Genomic DNA, 18,053 nt, shown 5'->3' on the forward strand with positions numbered 1-18,053 from the left:
GACTCACCTGCTTCCCTGACAACTTGGTCTATGACTCTGCCACTTTCAAAATAACTATTTAGGCCTCCTTATCTGATTTTCATTAAATACAGCCACAGATCTGTAATACAGTACGAGGCTTCAAAAAGCTATCACCTCTCCTCATCACCTCCTCTCCCACAAGACTTGAACTATTTGTCTTATAGCATAGTTAATATCGAAATGCACTTACTGTGGGACACGGTTAGCAGCTACGTGCCTATCTCTAATAAAAACAGTGTTGAACAATGCCTGTGCTGAAACTTTATTTTGTAAATAGCTGCAAATCCTGACTTTTTGCCTCAAATTATTTAAAATATAAAATGACAAATTGTTTCTAATCAGCTAGCACTAAACAAATCTCAGACTTAATTCACATTACAGTTTCCAAACAGTGCTTACCTGATAAAGATATCTGAAATGTAAACAGAAGATAAAGAATTTCTCACTCAGTTGTGGTAGCACTTGACAGCTTTATAGTTAAGGAAGAAACTGCATTCAGTCTGTTACACATTACATCAGTGGAGTTTAAAGCACATATGAGCTGTTTATTTGGTTGCTTTGACTGAGTAAGAGCCTGACAATAGAAACTCCTGATAATTATTCAATGATGTGTTCGTGGATTTTCAAAAACACATCATTGAATAATTACCAAGAATTTCCACCTACTTATGTTTTGGGGGTTGACTTTGGATATTAAGGAGATGTCTCTTTTAAATAGAAAGTACTAATACTAACCATACTAGCAAACAGGACCAACTCAGATGAGGAAAAAAAAGAAGCAAAAATAGCCCTAATAGTAGGATATATTCTGGATAACCTCACTTATTTGTAATCAGATCACTGTACCTTAGTGCTGAAAGAATTTAAAACAATATCTGCTTTACTAAAAATTGGAGGGGACAGAACCACAAAAACACACACTGTTCATTAGGAGGACCCACCACGTTTTTACCTTTGAAGTCATTCAGCCAGCAATTATAATTTGTATTATTGCAGGACCTAAAGACCTAATCATGGGGCTAGGCTGCCTTAAATTCCTCTAGCCAGTAAAATAGGTAAAGCGCACTCATGGTGGTAAATACATACCCAAGCTAAAGAAAAAATATGGAATACCTTCATAAAGCAAAACTGTTCATGATGAACAGTAACAGTAAAAGCAAAGATGGCAGACTTGTTTCAATAGTGGATTTCATAGGCTGCCACTGATTCCTATTTAGGAACATATTTCAAATATTCAGTCACCTTCAATGCAGCAAAAAACTCAGAATCATAAAAATTCTCATTGAAGTTCAACAAGGTGACTAAACTGAATGGTGTGTATCCAGTAATGGAGAAGGTACCCAAAATCTTATTGTACTTCACGGTAGGACTGCAAAGGAAAGTGGTTATAGTTTAAGACAGTGAAGTTGTGCAGAACTTCACAATTTCAGACAAAAATTAGTTATTCAGATAAACTATAAAAACATAACAGCATTCTTGCAAAACCAGGGCCAGGAAGCACCAGGAAGACTTGAAAGCTTAATGTCAAATGAATTAGGGGAAAAAAAGGCAACAGATATTTTCATTGATTTGCAGTCATTCATTATATCACTTATCCAATATGTGCAATATGCTGCTACAGAAAAAAAAAAAAAAATCCAGGTTTTAACACATGCAATTAATTTATTCCTGAAAGTAGCAGTAGATTTTTATTAGATAGAAAAATTAAACTCACTAGTTTTACTTCCAAGAACCACCATTATAATTTCGTAGACTAAATCCAGAAAATAGGCTCAAAAGAAAATGTTTGTTTATAAGCATATCACTAAAGGTATATAAGCAGATATTACATTTTTTCTACTGGTACTAAAGCAGCTAACTGTATCTTTTAGATGGTTAATGTAGTTATAAACATAACTGTGCTATTCACCGGAAAGATGGAGTTATAAATAAGTTCCATTTACAAGTTAGTGTATCACAATTCATACATCATCTAACATTTTTCTTTTTAAACCTCAGGTAATAGTGTTCAATAAGGGACACCTTATCTGTAAGCATAGCCTTGTAATCCAGTACTATACTACATTAAAAATTTGTCAAGTATTTCCAAAGCTGTAGTAAAAAAGAGCTGAAACCGTAACTACTTATTTGAAAGTATCAAGAAAATTTGCATTCTGTTACTTAAGCTTTTAGAACTTTAAGCTTCCAGAACTTTTAGCTTCAAAGAGCTATGTTGCTTCTCGACTGTCAAAGTCACATGCCACCCAACAGATGTAAATTGCCTTTACAGGAGACAGAAGAAGCAGATGTCAGAGTTGTCTAATTTTGCCATTATTAAAACAAAACCCAGGCCTTAAATGTAAACCCTATTGTGACAGATGCTCAGAAAATTACCTTTTCCCACCTAAGGTTCCAAAAACTGTGAACACACACAGTATTCCCAACACAGTGAAAGTGGATGCTCTGAAAATAAGTGGTTTGCATGCTCTCCAAAACTGCGTTGCATTACTTACATCATAGAAAAGCTTCCTATCTGCAGCAAGCCGTTTGGATGCCAGGGTCTTCGTAACATGATAAAAGGTAAGTAGCGCTCTGTGCTGTCGAAGATCATCCTGGACTTTCACAGATTCCAGAAGAGTGGGTATAAGTTCTGGCCATTGCCTTGGGCAGTCCACCCTGGCAACTTTAGCAATCAGTACAGAAATCTGAGTCGCTATCTGCAGGAAAGAAAAACAAAACATAGACACCAGAAAGTCAAAAGTCATTTAGGAGACATACAGTGCAGAAATTAACAGCCAAATAAAACCTGAATCAAAAAAGTCTAGTATGGATTGTCAGATTTGTGTGTGTGGGTGTGTGTTTTTTTTTCCTCAATCTGTTTTTAAGTTTGTTGAATGCAAATAGATTTGGAGCAAAAAAAAGTCTTCCATTTTATATTTATCATAAATATTTACATAAAATGCTAAGCTGGCTACCTTGTTTAAATTTTACATTACAATCACTAAATTTTTTGTTCTAGAAATCACATAAATGAAGAAACAGATATTTGGGAACCACTTTTTACTTAGTGATCTTTTCTAATGCTTTCTACAAACAAACAGATTGCTGAATACATATTACCCTTATTTCTGCGATACCTGACTTTTCATTTTTAGACAGAAGCATTCCCTTTCCCAGGCACATGTGCCTGTGAGCCATGGTCCCAGATCCTCACACCACGGGCCAGGCATACTTATACCATCTGGACTTTGGGTACTAGCACCAAATCCCAGTCACAGCATTAGCTGGCACCTACTCCTTGCAGCATGGACACACAAGAAACAGAGTGAGATGACACAGGAAGATTGTTAAGGGATCCAATCAGAAGACAGGACAGAGAGCAGTGATTAGCTCCTGGGTTTGTTCACACACGGGTACTGAACAGCCATGGTTTACATGACTGGCCCTTTCTATACCCTCTTTCTGTCTATTCTCCACTTTGGTGCTCCACAACTCCCTTCCCCTGAACATTCCTTAATAAATTTTGCATAGTCCCACATAACCCCACCTCAAATATCCAAAACCATAATTTCTTCTTCCCCCATTCTTATTGCATTTCCATTGAAAAGGCCCTCAATTAGACAACCTTAATGAAGCAGATGCTCTCACCTTCAACATACCCTTACAACTACCACCACACTTCCAGTCTAGGGAAGAAGTCCCCTTCTTATGCCATAGAAAGGATTCTAAGCAATTTACTGGCATAAAAGGCAATAGCTGCCTCCTTTACTGCTTCCTTAGCTGTTTCATCTGACACCTGACCACCCCATAAAACTTCCTACAATACTGATTCCTACCCACTTCCTCAGGGAGAAGAATTGCTTCAGAAAACTCACAAAGTTTGCAAGGAAGGACAGGGAGTCTTATTTATTTTTGGATCAAGTGATACTGATTGGCAGGAGGGAGCAAATAAACTCTTCTCCATACATGATACAAGAATCTACCTCTCCAGGGATGCTAAGAGCACTTCTTCCTTAAGGACTGGCTTTTTAAGTGAAAACAATCTCCTGTCATATATTTCAAGCAGTATTTTGCTCCTCTCTTCACTCCATATGGCAAATATCTTGAGAGAGCACAGAAATTATGCTCCCAACATATGGTATGTTCTGTTTTTCTTTCCCCCTCGCCTGGAAGTCAGCTCGTATCATCACATCTCAATGCTATGTCTAACTCTTATATTTTTGTGTTGTGGGTTTTTTTTTTTCTTTTTATGCATACAAGAGTCATAATTTTTCTGCCTTCAGTGATGAAGAATGCACAAGTAGATAGCAACTGTGCTATGACGTATCTGTGACTGGAAAAGAGCATCTGTGACTGGAAAAGAGCACTCATCAGAAACATGAGATAACAAAATTCAGGCATACCAGGCAGACTGGGGACTAAGTGAAAGATGCCTCTGAAAGTAAATAAAGATACCTACAAGAAGGATTAGGGGACAGGATAGAAAGGAGGAGAGATGGACTCTTACATTCTTCAAAATCACAACAATAGTTTGGATAAGCATTTCAAAGCAGATTGTTGGCGTAAAAATTCCTTCACATCTTAAAAAGCTATATCACAAAAATATCATAAGGACACACAAATAAATATATAAAGCTGCTAGCCTTTAAAGTGTTAGTTAAAAAGGTTACAATCTCAGTCTGCAACTATAGTCTCAGAATGGGAGACATGTCCATCAGCAGTGGAATTTATAAAATACACCATTCTATTGTCTTAGCAGGCAAATTGATTAAATACTAATGAAGGTGTGAAAAAACTGTTGATAAATTTTGAATCATTTCACATACAATGCAGTTAACATTAGGTTTTTAGAAATGTGAATACCACATAACCACTGCAAAATTAAGTATCTGATTAATTTTATACTACCTAGTAGTAGCATAAATGACACAGACTTTATGGTCCAAGACAACATACTTAATAGTTCTTTTTGGTTGAAATAAAGAAACAAGTAATACTTGGTCATATATCTCTTTTTTTACACTGAAACTATATCTGCATTACAAATCTAAAGATATTTTCAAAGTCTATCTGGATTTTTAAAAATTGCATTTGAAATAAAAACTTCAAATTCTAGTCCAAATTGTCATTGCACAAAAGTCTTCTACAAATACTCAACTACCCTAGTTTTGACACATTGCTAAAATCCTACAAATAACGTTAATCCCATCAAGGAATGCTGAACAGTTGAAACTGAACTGTCTGCAGAATGGAAGTTTGTTTGCTATACCTTTTCTTTTTAAACCTTACCTTATTTAAATCATTTAGTACTTCGTTGGAAAAGTTCTATAAGACCTAACTCGAAATATTTGCAAATATTTCCTTCCAGAATCTCATACTTGCATGAGCAAGAATAAATTAGCAGAAGGCAGACTCATTCAACCAGCAAATGCATACTCTGAACCCCTAACAATAGCTTTATACTCAATTTAACAATAAATCCTTATTCTAAGTTGCTTAAAATTAGTCACTTTTTGTAAGATAAGGCATTATCATGCTGAAGCTTTATTATGCTTATATAAACTCATTAATATTGTGACTAGATATGTGACAATAATACTGCTTAGGTGGGTTTATGCAGTAGCATTCTCAACAGCTCATTCCCACTACACACCCACCACACTTCCTCATAGGGCAATACTGGGAATCAGATCAGAGAACAGATACAGCTGAAAAAAGAAAAATCACTTGGGGAGAGAAGGCTATTTTTGAGCTACATCCATTCCCTGAACCATCTCTCCAAATGGTTGCATAAACAGCAACGGACAACATAAACTACCACTGCAACAAAACACAAACTCTCTAAAGAGACAAAACATGTTGAATTATTATCCATGGAAAACGATCTTACTTCAACATACAGATCTGTCTGAAAGGCAACATGGAAATTGCAACTCATAAACTTTATTAAACACTTTGTAAAGAGAAAAAACAAATTATATACCAATACAAGCGTTTGGAGAGTAATAATTAATCGTCCACCACTGACCTGATTCACTGGCTCATTAAAGTTGGTAATAAGTCCAGCACGCAGTGTAGCTTTTTCTTCCTCAGAAAGAGCACTGTCAGGATATATTTATTAGAATATTATATAATGTTCAATAAAAAACAACTATTAATTCATATTCAGAATTACTTTCTCATCATTACTAGAAACAAAAGTTAAGTGATCATTTCTCTCTGTGCATCTGTGTTTGACTGGATGAAGATTACTTTTATAATCCATTCTCTTGAAACTAATATATTTCAGTTTGGTAAACTACCAACATATAAACATCCCTTCTTTTTCACTGTCTCCAAGACATTTAACAACAGAGGGAACAGTGAAACAGACAAAATTAAACCCCAAGTTTTGATGTGACCTTTGTAAATACAAATGGCAAAAAAGAAAGCTCACAGTAAGATACCCTAATATATTATGAAAATAAGAGAAGATTGCACAAACTATAAACTGATTGTTATTAGACAGTTTTTATACAGTTATCACTGTGGCTATTGATGACTTGTGTATGACTTGCCCATGTGCACTAAAGAATAATGACAAATAGGTGTTCAGTTTAAGGCAATCAGGTTATCAAATGACAGCTCTTTTTGCAAAAGTAGTAATCATTTTCTGCTACAAATCCATTTCTACAAGCAAGTCATATAGCCACACTTAAAAATATGAATCCTTTGAAAGTTATACCTTTGAGTGAAAAATATATTGATACAGTCTTCAAAAATGCAAGGAAAGCTAGTAAGAAGAATAAATTCTAAGCCATAAACGTTAACTTTCCTCACATGAAGCTTTACACTATCTTTATACTTCCTTCTAAGTGACTTCTATGAGTTTAAGACTACGAATTAAAATACCCTATCACTCCAGCACTACTTCAGACTTCATGTGACTGATGTAAATTACTAATATATTCCAGGCAGGAAACATAACAAACTGCTTTTAAAAATGCTTTGTTGTTATTTACAGATTATGCAATCAGAAAAAATAATCAACTTTTGTTAACTAACAGCAGCTAGAAAGCTGTTCCTTGTACATAAAAAGACATAAATTATCACACAAGGTTGTTTAGATAACACTTTCATCTAAGACTGCAACAATTTAGAAACATGCATGCAATCACCACATCCCAATGAAATCTAGTTGCTGGAAATTAAGAAGAATGAAAACACACGGCAGAACAACCAACAACTTCAACCACCCTGACATGTGCTGGAAAAATGGCACAGTGAGCTGTAGGCAATCCAGGAGACTCCTGGAATGCACTGAGGATAACTTCTAGGCCAGGTAAGAGACAGCCCTACAAGATGGGATGTGACACCACACCTGATGGTCACCAGTGCAAGTGAGCTAATCAGTGATCCCAACACTGGAGGCAGCCTGGGCTGCAGTGATCACACACTCATGGAGTTCACAGTCCTGAGGGACGTGGGACAGGTGACGAATAAAGTCAGGCCCTGAATGGTAGGAAAGTCAACTTCCAGCTCTTCAAGGAGTTAGTGAACATGACCCCTGGGAAACTGCCCTCAGGGACAAGGGAGCAGAACAGAGCTGGCAGAGCTTTAAGGACACGTTCCATTGAGTGCAAGAGCTCCCGATTCCCAGGTATAAGAAATGGGGTAAGGAGGGCAAGAGGCCGGCATGGCTGAGTCGAGACCTGCTGGACAAACTAAAGGGCAAGAAGGAAATGCACAGGCAGTGGCAGCAGGGACAGGGATCCTGGGAAGAGCAGAGGGGACACTCTGCAGTTGTGCATAGATGGGGTCAGGAAGGACAAGGTACAGCTGGAGCTGAACTTGGCGAGGGACACAAAGAATAACAAGAAGGGCTTCTACAGGTAGGTCAGGCAGAACAGGAAGGTGAGAGGTAGAGTAGCCCCCCAATGAACAAGACTGGTGAACTGGCAACAATGGATGAGGTACTTAGCAACTTCTTTGCCTCAGTCTTCACAGGCAAGCTCTCTTCCCACACCTCTCAAGTGTGTGAACTGCAAGAGGGGACTGAGGGAGCAAAGTCCCTCCCACGTTAGTGAGGATCAGGTCTGTGACCACTCATGGAGCCTGAACATATGTAAGTCTATGGGACCTGAGGAGATATATCCCAGAGTCCTGAGGGAATTAGCTGATGCACTTGCCAAGCCACTCTCCATGATATTTGAAAAGTCACGACAGTCAGGTGAAGTCTCTGGTGACTGGGAAAATTGAAACATTGCACCCCTTTTAAAAAGGGTAGAAAAGAGGAACCTGGGAACAGATCTGGCTAGAAGCAATGCTAAGGCACATGGAGGAAAGGGAGGTGATTCAATACAGCCAGCACGGCTTCACCAAGGGCAAGTCCTGACTGACCAAACTAGTTCCTTTCTATGATGGAGTGACTACATCAGTGGACAAAGGGCGGGCTATGGATGTCATCTATCTGAACTTCTGTAAAGCCTTTGACGTGTTCCCCCACAACATCCTTCTTTCTAAGTTGGAGAAGTTTGGATTTGATGGGCGGATTGTTTGGTGCATGAAGAACTGGCTGGATGGTCGCACCCAGAGAGTAGTGATCAATGGCTCAATGTCTGGATGGGCACTGGTGACAAGTTGTGTTCCTCAGGGGTCTGTATCAGGACCAGTACTGTTAAATATCTTCATCAATGACACAGACAGTGGGACTGAGTGCACCCTCAGCAAGTTTGTGGATGACACCAAGCTGAGTGGTGCAGTTGACGCACCTGAGGGACAGGACACCATCCAGAGGGACCTGGACAAGCTCAAGAAGTGGGCCCATGTGAACCTCATGAGGTTCAATAAGGCCAAGTGCAAGTTCCTGCATCTGGGTTGGGGCAACCCCCAGTATCAATACAGGCTGGGGGATGAAGCGATTGAGAGCAGCCCTGTGGAGAAGGACTTGGGGGTACAGAAGGATGGAAGATTGGACATGAGTTGGCAATGTGCTCTTGCAACCCAGAAGGCCAATTGTATCTTGGGCTGCACCAAAAGGAGCGAGGCCAGCAGGTTGAGGGAGGCGATTCTGCCCCTCTACTCCACTCTGGTGAGACCCCATGTGGCGATACACTCTCGCCCCACCACCCCCCCGCTCTGCTGAGAACTGATGTGGCAGCTGCATGTGTGCAGATTCCCCTTCTCCCTCAACACCTCCCCCCTCTCCTGAAATGGGGCAAGTTAATGGCTCTTATTGTGAGACCCAGGCAAGAGTCCTTAGGAGAGAGGAGGGGGCACACCACCCACAGTAGGGGCGTGCAGAGGCGCAGGCAGCCACAGTAGGGGGGGTGCAGAGGTGCATGTAGACACAGTAGGGGCGTGCAGAGAAGCCACGAAGCTTCTAGACTGCCCACAGCCAGATCTGACAAGACTATAAAACAGGGTCCAGCTGAGGCTGCTTTTGTGTGGTCCTCTCAGAGCACTGGCCAAATGCTGCTGCAGAGAGCCCTCCCACAACCGGGACACTGTCTAAGGTAACCTCCCGAAAAATAGGACTGCCTCATCTCCACGTGTGGAGTGATAACTAGATGTTCCCTCACTGGATAAGCAAGTGTATTAAATAATTCCTTGCCGCTTGGGTGGGTGTTTTCCTCACTAGACCAGTGAGTGTATTCCGTGCTTCAATATAAGCACATGTATTTTTCTAGAGTCAGGGACAGCTCTGGCATTGTTTATTGTGAGTGCATGTATGGACGTTGTGGATCTCCATTATTCTTATTTTGCTGTACCCCATATAATCTCCTCAAGTTGATACCCGAATCTGTATTTTATGTTACCGGAGTATTAACTGATTTTACAAACCCTGTTTCTAATTGGTTGTTTTCCCGGACTTTCCTGGACAGAATAAAAGTCTGTTTTGGACGTTGTTGTCTGCCTAAAACTAACTTTGGGGTCCCTCCGTAACACCCTACCCGGAGTCCTGCGTCCAGCTCTGGAGCCCTCAGTACAGGAAAGACACGGAACTGTTGGAGAAGGTCCAGAGGAGGCCACAAAAATGATCAGAGGGCTGGAACACCTCTGCTGTGAGGACAGGCTGAGAGAGTTGGGGCTGTTCAGCCTGGAGAAGAGAAAGCTCCAGGGAGACCTTATTGTGACCTTTCAGTGCTTAAATGGAGCCTATAAGAAAGATGGAGACAGACTTTTTAGAAGGACCTGTTACGACAGAGCAAGAGGTAATGGTTTTAAACTAAAAGAGGAGAGATACAGGCTAGATATGAGGAAGAAATTTTTTACAATGAGGGTGGTGAAACACTGGCACAGGTTGCCCAGAGAGATGGTAGATGCCCCATCCCTGAAGACATTCCAGGCGAGGCTGGACAGGGCTCTGAGCAGCCTGATCTAGTTGAAGATGTCCCTGCTCATGGCAGGGGGGTTGGACTAGATGACTTTAGAAGCTCCCTTCTGTGGAGAGTTTTTGGAAGAAAGAGGACATGGGCTGTGTGCTGTGAACAGGCCAGAGCTTGATGTGGCTGAGGTGTAGGCTAGGACCTGCACGGAGGGTTGTCTGGAGACACCAAAGACAGAACGGAAGTCGCTTAAGTAAACAGAAGCTGGTCTATCCTCAACCCAGGCTGCAGGAGGGGCGCTGTCATCACTGCGCGTGAACAGCTCATGGACAGTGCCCTGCAGCTAATCACCATAGCGGGGGGACGGACTGCAGAGAGTGACCAATCATAGCCTGTGCTTGTCGCGTGATCACTAAGTAAAGAGTATATAAGTGTTGTTAAAACGTGTATTGGGGGACATTGATATTCAGTGTGTTGTTAAAACGTTCATTAAAGGGCATTGATGCTAAACTCATATTGAGTCTCTGTCCTCGCGGGTCGCCTGTCGCACTCAAAGAGACTTACCGTGCCCAAATTCTTCGTTCTCCACACCCTTCCAATCCAAATCTATGATTCTAACCACTTCCTGTTGTCTGACCTCAGGCACAGACACTAACCTACCAGTTTTATATAGTGAGACTCAAAATGGTGGCTAAAGCTCCCTAAAACACAGCTTTTACACTAATCTAGAGAAATACTAAATACTCATCTCAAAATAATAAAAAGCAGTGGTAAGATTTAGCCTAAGATCAAACATTTGCAACAACACTCCAATTTTACCTTTTTTCCCCTTTGTATATAACACAAGTACTCACTATTTCCTAAATCAAAGAGTTACCATTCTTAGCACACAAGGGGGGAAATCTATTGTTTCACTTTTGACTCAGAGCTGTGCACTAAGTCCTACTTTGAAAGGTAATTTATAGCACTCAGGAAACACGTTTAAATGGCTTTTTATGAAGACTTAGGCTTTAAGTTATTTCTACATAAAATTAAATTATGCCTAAAAACATTTAGGTAATGTTTACAAATATTTCTGCAACAGTAAATGTTTTTCTGCAGAAAACTATTTCAGTTGTTAATGTAAAGCCACGAGATGACATCCAATTTCTGTGGTCCTTTTTTTTTTAAATACAAAAATGTGGTATATAATTTCCACATGTACCTGCATACTTTAAGTAGTTTCTAAAACTTGTATGCCATTTTTAATGCAAATAAGAAATCAAATCTCAATTACTTGTATCTTGTACAATATCTCACTTTCAGGAATAACAGAAAGCACCTAAAACCTGATTTATAAACAAACAAAAAAATGTTCTACTATATTATTACATTTACCTTGTTTGTGAGGAAATGAGGCTCCTTGCTTTAATTACTCTTTCATAACTAGAATTATATTAGTCATACCATATTCATATTCCAAAAGGAGCGAGAATTCAGTTCATTGCTAACCATTAATAAAAATGGCATAATTACACTTTCACCATTACAAACAAAACAAATGAAGGAAGCGAAACAGATTCATAAGAATGAACATCTCAAATACCGAAGCTTATGAGCAGAGGTGGCAAAGAGTAGTAATAATTAAAAAAAAAAAAAAGAAACCAATGCAGAGGTAAGTGCTATACTGCATTATGTGGCAGGAATTGAAGAATCTCCAACAGTTCTTCGGAGGATGGAGGAATTTACCATTTAGATAATACAACAGTGGCATCTGCTGGAGACCAGATTCCCTGCTACACGCTCACCCATCCGCAAGTCACAGACAGAGCCACAGACAGAGCCACAGACAGCGGTATCTTTATCCTCTTTTAATGTGCTGCAAGAAAAGCCCACAACACCTTCCAGAAATTATAGGCAGGCTAGAAATTGGGAAGAATGTGCATAATTCAACAAATCATGTCCCTTCAGCACTGAATCACTCCAAAGCAAAAATTAAAACAAGATTAACTTCTAAGTATTTATGTGGTTGCCATTCACAATTGGCAGCTTCCAAGTTTCTGATCTTTTTCTGTGTTCGCGGTATGAGGAAACAAGTATCCAAATATTTTAAAAGTTCTTTTGGAGCTTTTTTTTTTAAAGATTCTACTATTTCATAAGCTAAAAATCCAGATCTCAAGAGTTATTTACAGTTATCACTCAAACAAACAAAAACATGGATTTGAGATGTATTATTAAAGTTGCCAACACAGTAATCAAACCAGAGAACAAAATCCATAAAAGACAGGATTTAACAGGATTATCTGCAAAATTAAAAACATGTTCAAGAAAAGGAACTCCTAATAAAACTCCAACTCAAGAAAAGCCATAAACCAAAACCACGTGCACAATCATAGAGTGAAATCACCTTCTGAGGAGGCTGGCAACACATTCAAAACCAGGCCACACCATGCCTTAAATGAGGGTATGACAAGCCCAGGCTCTTGCCCACAGCAACCTGGGAAGCTGCCTGACAAAGCACACAGCAGAAAGTTCACAAGACCATCTCTGAAATAACTCTCACTGGAAAATGCTGCTTTAAGTCCAAGGCAGGTGGAGAATAAGCAGCATGAATAGGACAGATAGCATCAGTGAACATGTACAAAAAGAACACTATTTCAGAAAACTCACGTTTTCTTAATTTAAAAAAAAAAAAAAAAAAAGTTGTCTGTATTCACTGTTCTGTAGCTATGTATTTTAGCAGAATGAAACACTCAGATACTGTCCTGTTTAAAGAACTCACCATCAGCATTTTCCTGCTTTGCAGAAGTAGCAGCTGAGAAATCATGAATGACCAGCAGAAGGGGAAAGCTAGCTCTGCTTGATTCAGCTGAACTAACTTCAGCACACTGGTACAACAGAGGTATTTATCTTACTGGGAAAGTTTGTGAAAGTTCCCTACAAGTACACAAATATTCAAGAGAAATTGTTCTGAAAGAAACTATCTTTAGCACTAAGGAATTAAGGCTGTATGAAAATATTACCTGTCTGCAAGAACTCTCCTCCAATTCTCATAATTCTTCAAACTACCTGGCAAATTTCAACTGCATTTGGCAAAAAGCAGAAATGTCAACAGTATGATTTTTTTCTGTAGCTTTTGTGAAAATCAACAGCTGAGTAAAGTAGATAGACCTGAGTTCACATCCCACTGAGAAAACACAGGTATAAAAAGGCCTTTCCTTTGAGAAGCAGCAGAAAACAGTCACCTCCAAATCCAACATCTGCTCTACCAAACAGGATGGATCGGAACACACTTTGAGGTACTACCATGGATGGACACGGGACAGCTGCTGATGTGATAGACGAGATGAAAGACAAGAATTTTGCAAGGACAACAAAAATGCAACATATACAGTGAAATATTAAAAGATCATAGTATCTAAAACAAAACTAGTTCACAAAGCAATCCACTGAGAAATCACAGCTTAAAAGCAGCATTTCTCAAAATACCCTCAACATAAGAGAAAAGCAATCTGGGTGAGTGCAAAATACTGATAGGATCGTACATACAAAAAATTTAGAAGTGAAATTAGAAATAGAGGAAAAAAATAGACATAGAGTGGAAACTTAGTACTTATTTACCACATGGAATCTTTACCAATAGCCAATATTTTAAAATAAATATACATTAATTGTGCTAAATCTGCAAATAGAAAAATTAGAACTGGTCTTATTTCATATAGAATATATACTATTTCATACAGAATTACTTCATGGAATCTTTAAAAATATATGTTTTATTGGCTATTATTAATATTTATATTACTATTATTTTCCTGTTACATAAAAGAGAATCCGAATGCTTCCAGATGTTTTGCAATTGTATACTAAACCACACGTACAAAAACTCTAGTACTTTCCATAATAATGAAGGAGTACTACTAAAATGTTCCACAGATGTAGAATTTCATCACTTTTCCCTCTTTTGATGAATCTTCATAAAAGCTTACAATGTAAGCCAAAATACATTAACTTATCTCAAACAAACACAATGAAAATCATGCCATACTTTTCTGAAGTAGCTTAGAACTATGACTCATAAAAAGTGGACCTGGAATTACAAGTTGTTCCCTACAGAACCTCATAATGATGTCCCACCTATTTATATTACTACCATTTAAGAGAGAGACTGAACACTTCCAAGCCTTTCCTGGTTCCTAAAAACAATGAAGGAAAATTGAAACCCTTTTTGAAATTAGCCCGACTTTTTAAAGGGAAAAGAAAAAACTCCACATGGAACAACCGAAAGTATATAGGGCTGCAAGTATCGCAAATTATAACTGCATTACTTGTAACTTTTAAGTAAATGATTTGGTGCTTGAGAACACTGCTTAGATTTTTAGCTTCTTTGGAGAACTTTTTTTTGTCATGCATTATCAGAACACACATATCAGAACAACAGACAATGAAGACCAGAACTTGCTGTCATGATAGCAACTTCCTCCTTATCACGTACATGTTCAATATGAATTATTAATCCGCTTAAATGAAATTCCTCCTTCGTAATCTCTCCAAGAGGCTTCCTACCTTTGCCTTCATCTGCTATTATCAGAAAATCCAGGTGCTAACCTTATAAAGCTTATCACTTCACTTCAAAATCTCATTTCTACAAAATAGCCTTCTAACTCAGTTTTTAAAAGTAAAACATGAATATAGCTATAAGAAGAAATACAAAAGCAGGGTGGTTCAAGAGTGAGTCCTAATGTTGAAAGGTTTTATCTGTTTCACCATGAATTCTAAAATAACTTCTGTCAACCAAGGAATTTGTTCTTTTCCAGTTTGACAAGTATAACAGAAACTACTGTAGGAGGTGAGGTGAAAGAAAATCAGAACTTACTGTGGTGCGACACGTCTCCAGTAGCGATCAATTCCATTTTTAAAGTACAGCACAGCTAACCATCTTACATTCACATCCAGGGTATGATTTGTAAAGATATTCTGTTTCAAAAAAAAAAGATTAAGTTAAAAACTGATCAATACACCACAGACAGGATAGAAATTGTATTAACACATGCACTGGCATATGTATAAATACAAACACCACTGTATGTACAGGTGTATATAAAAAAAATGCACTAGCCAGCATTTGACAGACACGTTAAACGAAGTGTTAAACATTAATTTTTAAAGATTACAAAAATGCTTACCACTAGCCCTAACACTTAATTCATAAAAAATAAACTAAACGTATATGGCAAATGTATTTCTAGTCTCGTCTGACTGAACAGGGAATAAAAAAATAATAATTACCAGCACCAGCCAGCTATTACACTCTTTAATGACACAGCTGAATTATGATTAGAATAAGAAATTATTCTGTATTGTGCAGTGCCACAGACTTCCAAGACCTTTCAGGAGATTTCTTTGTTATCTTGACATATGCTGAGAACTGTCTTGACTACCAATGTTGACTGCAAAACAGTAACCTGGAAGGACAGCAACTCTTACACTTGCCTATACTTATTCAAGAAAATCAGCTTCTACTACTTAAAAGTATCTAAACACATACATAGATCTGTATCTATCTATATACACTTTTATGTACCTATCTGTATATACAAAGTAAGAAAGATTATTTCATACAGTAACAGTGTAAAACAAACCAAGCAGGAGAAGTTAAAATAAATATAGGCCATTGAATCTTAATACAAGCACCACTGCACTAGACGGATCCTTCTCGAGGGGGTGAGACATTAGTCCCTGCTTTACGGAGCAAATAGATGTGAGCTCAGTGGTATCACTACACAGTGCACAGCACCACTTGTATAAAGGGCTTTTAGAAGGCTACTAAGAAGGGACATGAAAAATGCAGGGATTCAGGTCAAGAGCATCTGCTAGTTTTGGCTGCTGTGTCTGAAGAACTAAAAATAAACCTTTAAAAGAAGCTGGCACCTCATCAAGCTTTTCAATATGAATTCAAAACTTACCATTTTATCGAACTCTATTTCTATAATACTACCAGCTTTCTAGACATAATGCCCAGCACAAAAAGAACCCTCACAAACTCCAATCACTAGAAAGCAAACATAAGCTGACAAGGGTATTGACTCAAAACTAGCAACCTAAACACCAAAAAGGTTGTATCCCACTGATAAGCACCACACAACATGGAAGGATCTATATGTAACACAGTCACAGGGGAACTTCTACAAAAGCAGACATAATGCCACCAAATCCACAATAAAGGTGGTTCTGGTCCATACAAGCCTCCCTCCCTCATGGAGCAGTAAATGTCATTTCTTTGAGAAGGGTCCTCTTGGCCTTCTACCATCTAGAATTCACAACAGGCCAACAACAGGGTCAGCACTAGAGCCCAGCACCTCATGGCACTACAAGCTGGATTTCCTCCTCCTTCTGAACGTCTGGGAAACAAGCCTGCTGTGAGACACGGTGATGACAACGCCTGCCACCACACAGCATTGGGATACCAGCAGCTGGACCATGACGACTCAAGGCTTTCCTCAGCCACAGGTCATGGTGCCCAGTATTCTAGAGTCACATCTAGAATTACTCAACGTTTACTTCATTGCACTTTTCCACTGTGTCTTACCAACAAGACTGAATAGAACCCTGGTTGCGTCTCCCACTGCTTCAGTTGCTCCTCTGCTGGTTTCAGCACTGCAGTATCTTGGCTGGTAGCTTGGGTCAAGACTTGCAAAACAATACTGCTGGCACTGTTGATATCCATGAAAACCTGAGAACATTTAAAAAGGAGGAAAAACACTGAAGAAAAAAGCCAGCTAATATAGATAGGTATTTTCCATTCATATCACCTAAACACCCCACGCTCAGTTGTCGTTAGACTATACCGTGTAGGATCACATTACACCCACTCACAGGCAGCATCAAGGTACAGCAATTAAACTATTTTGCTTTCAGAGATCACTCAGCAGAAAAAGCAAGCATTACATCCATTATTACAAGTACATTTACTACCTTTGAGGAATTACAAGAAATATTTCTGTTTTAAACCAGTTACCTCTCTTGTGAAGGACAGCAAACTAAAAACAAAACCACTGCTAGCGATGACCTCAAATGCAGGCAGAGAAAATCAGAGGCTCGTCTGAAAGAGAAGAGGATGCAGAGTATTATCATTTTTGTATGGTGGTAGCACCTCTGGAATAACATGTTTCAGAAAGGGGAAAATCTGCTGTGTAACAGGAGCCGGGAGAGAGGAGTGAGAATTTGTGATAGAAACAGCGCTGCAGACATGAAGGTCATTCCCACTCCCACACTCCTTCATCTCCTCCTGATGGCAAAAATCCAAGATCCACTTCTGTTCTATTCTTCATTCTTTCATTCCTTCCTAAGGAAGTGTCTGCACACACAGTTGACTTCAGAGAATATTCCCGTGTTCTGCCATGCTCCTTCAATGGTTTTCCTGAGTAGTCAATCCTTTTGATACAGGCAAATTAGTAACCAAGTACTTTTCCCGTAACACTGAAATACCTCCAAATTTTGGACTCACATGTCAGTTACAAAAAACATATCAGGGACAGCTATATATCTGCCAGGGAACAAAACAAAGGGTTCACAGAATCACACAAATTCACAGAATGTTAGGGATTGGAAGGGATCTCAGAAGATCATCTAGATTCCATCAGTAGACACCTCCACACTTCATTTTTTACAGACTTCAAAGAATGCAGTAGAAAAACTCCCTCATAAACAGCAATCAATTCTGTACTCTTTTAATTCTTTTCCACTCTAAGAGGGTGTAAGAATAGT

At 38.9% G+C, this 18,053-nt stretch overlaps 1 protein-coding gene across 1 annotated transcript in view; it reads right to left on the reverse strand.

Moving 5' to 3' along the window:
* Window positions 1-18,053, reverse strand: part of IPO11 (importin 11) — an 84,968-nt gene that overhangs the window by 64,193 nt on the left and 2,722 nt on the right. Inside the window, exons 3-7 of the mRNA XM_082075779.1 lie at window positions 17,305-17,388; window positions 16,876-17,019; window positions 15,163-15,263; window positions 6,029-6,101; window positions 2,514-2,717 (exon numbers count right to left, since the gene is read on the reverse strand). Of these exons, the coding sequence (XP_081931905.1) occupies window positions 2,514-2,717; window positions 6,029-6,101; window positions 15,163-15,263; window positions 16,876-17,013 (516 nt within the window). The 5' untranslated portion in view covers window positions 17,014-17,019; window positions 17,305-17,388. The remainder of the gene's footprint in view (window positions 1-2,513; window positions 2,718-6,028; window positions 6,102-15,162; window positions 15,264-16,875; window positions 17,020-17,304; window positions 17,389-18,053) is intronic.

The sequence above is a fragment of the Streptopelia decaocto genome (genome assembly GCF_964273445.1).
Source record: "Streptopelia decaocto genome assembly, chromosome: Z".
Classification (NCBI taxonomy): domain Eukaryota; kingdom Metazoa; phylum Chordata; class Aves; order Columbiformes; family Columbidae; genus Streptopelia; species Streptopelia decaocto.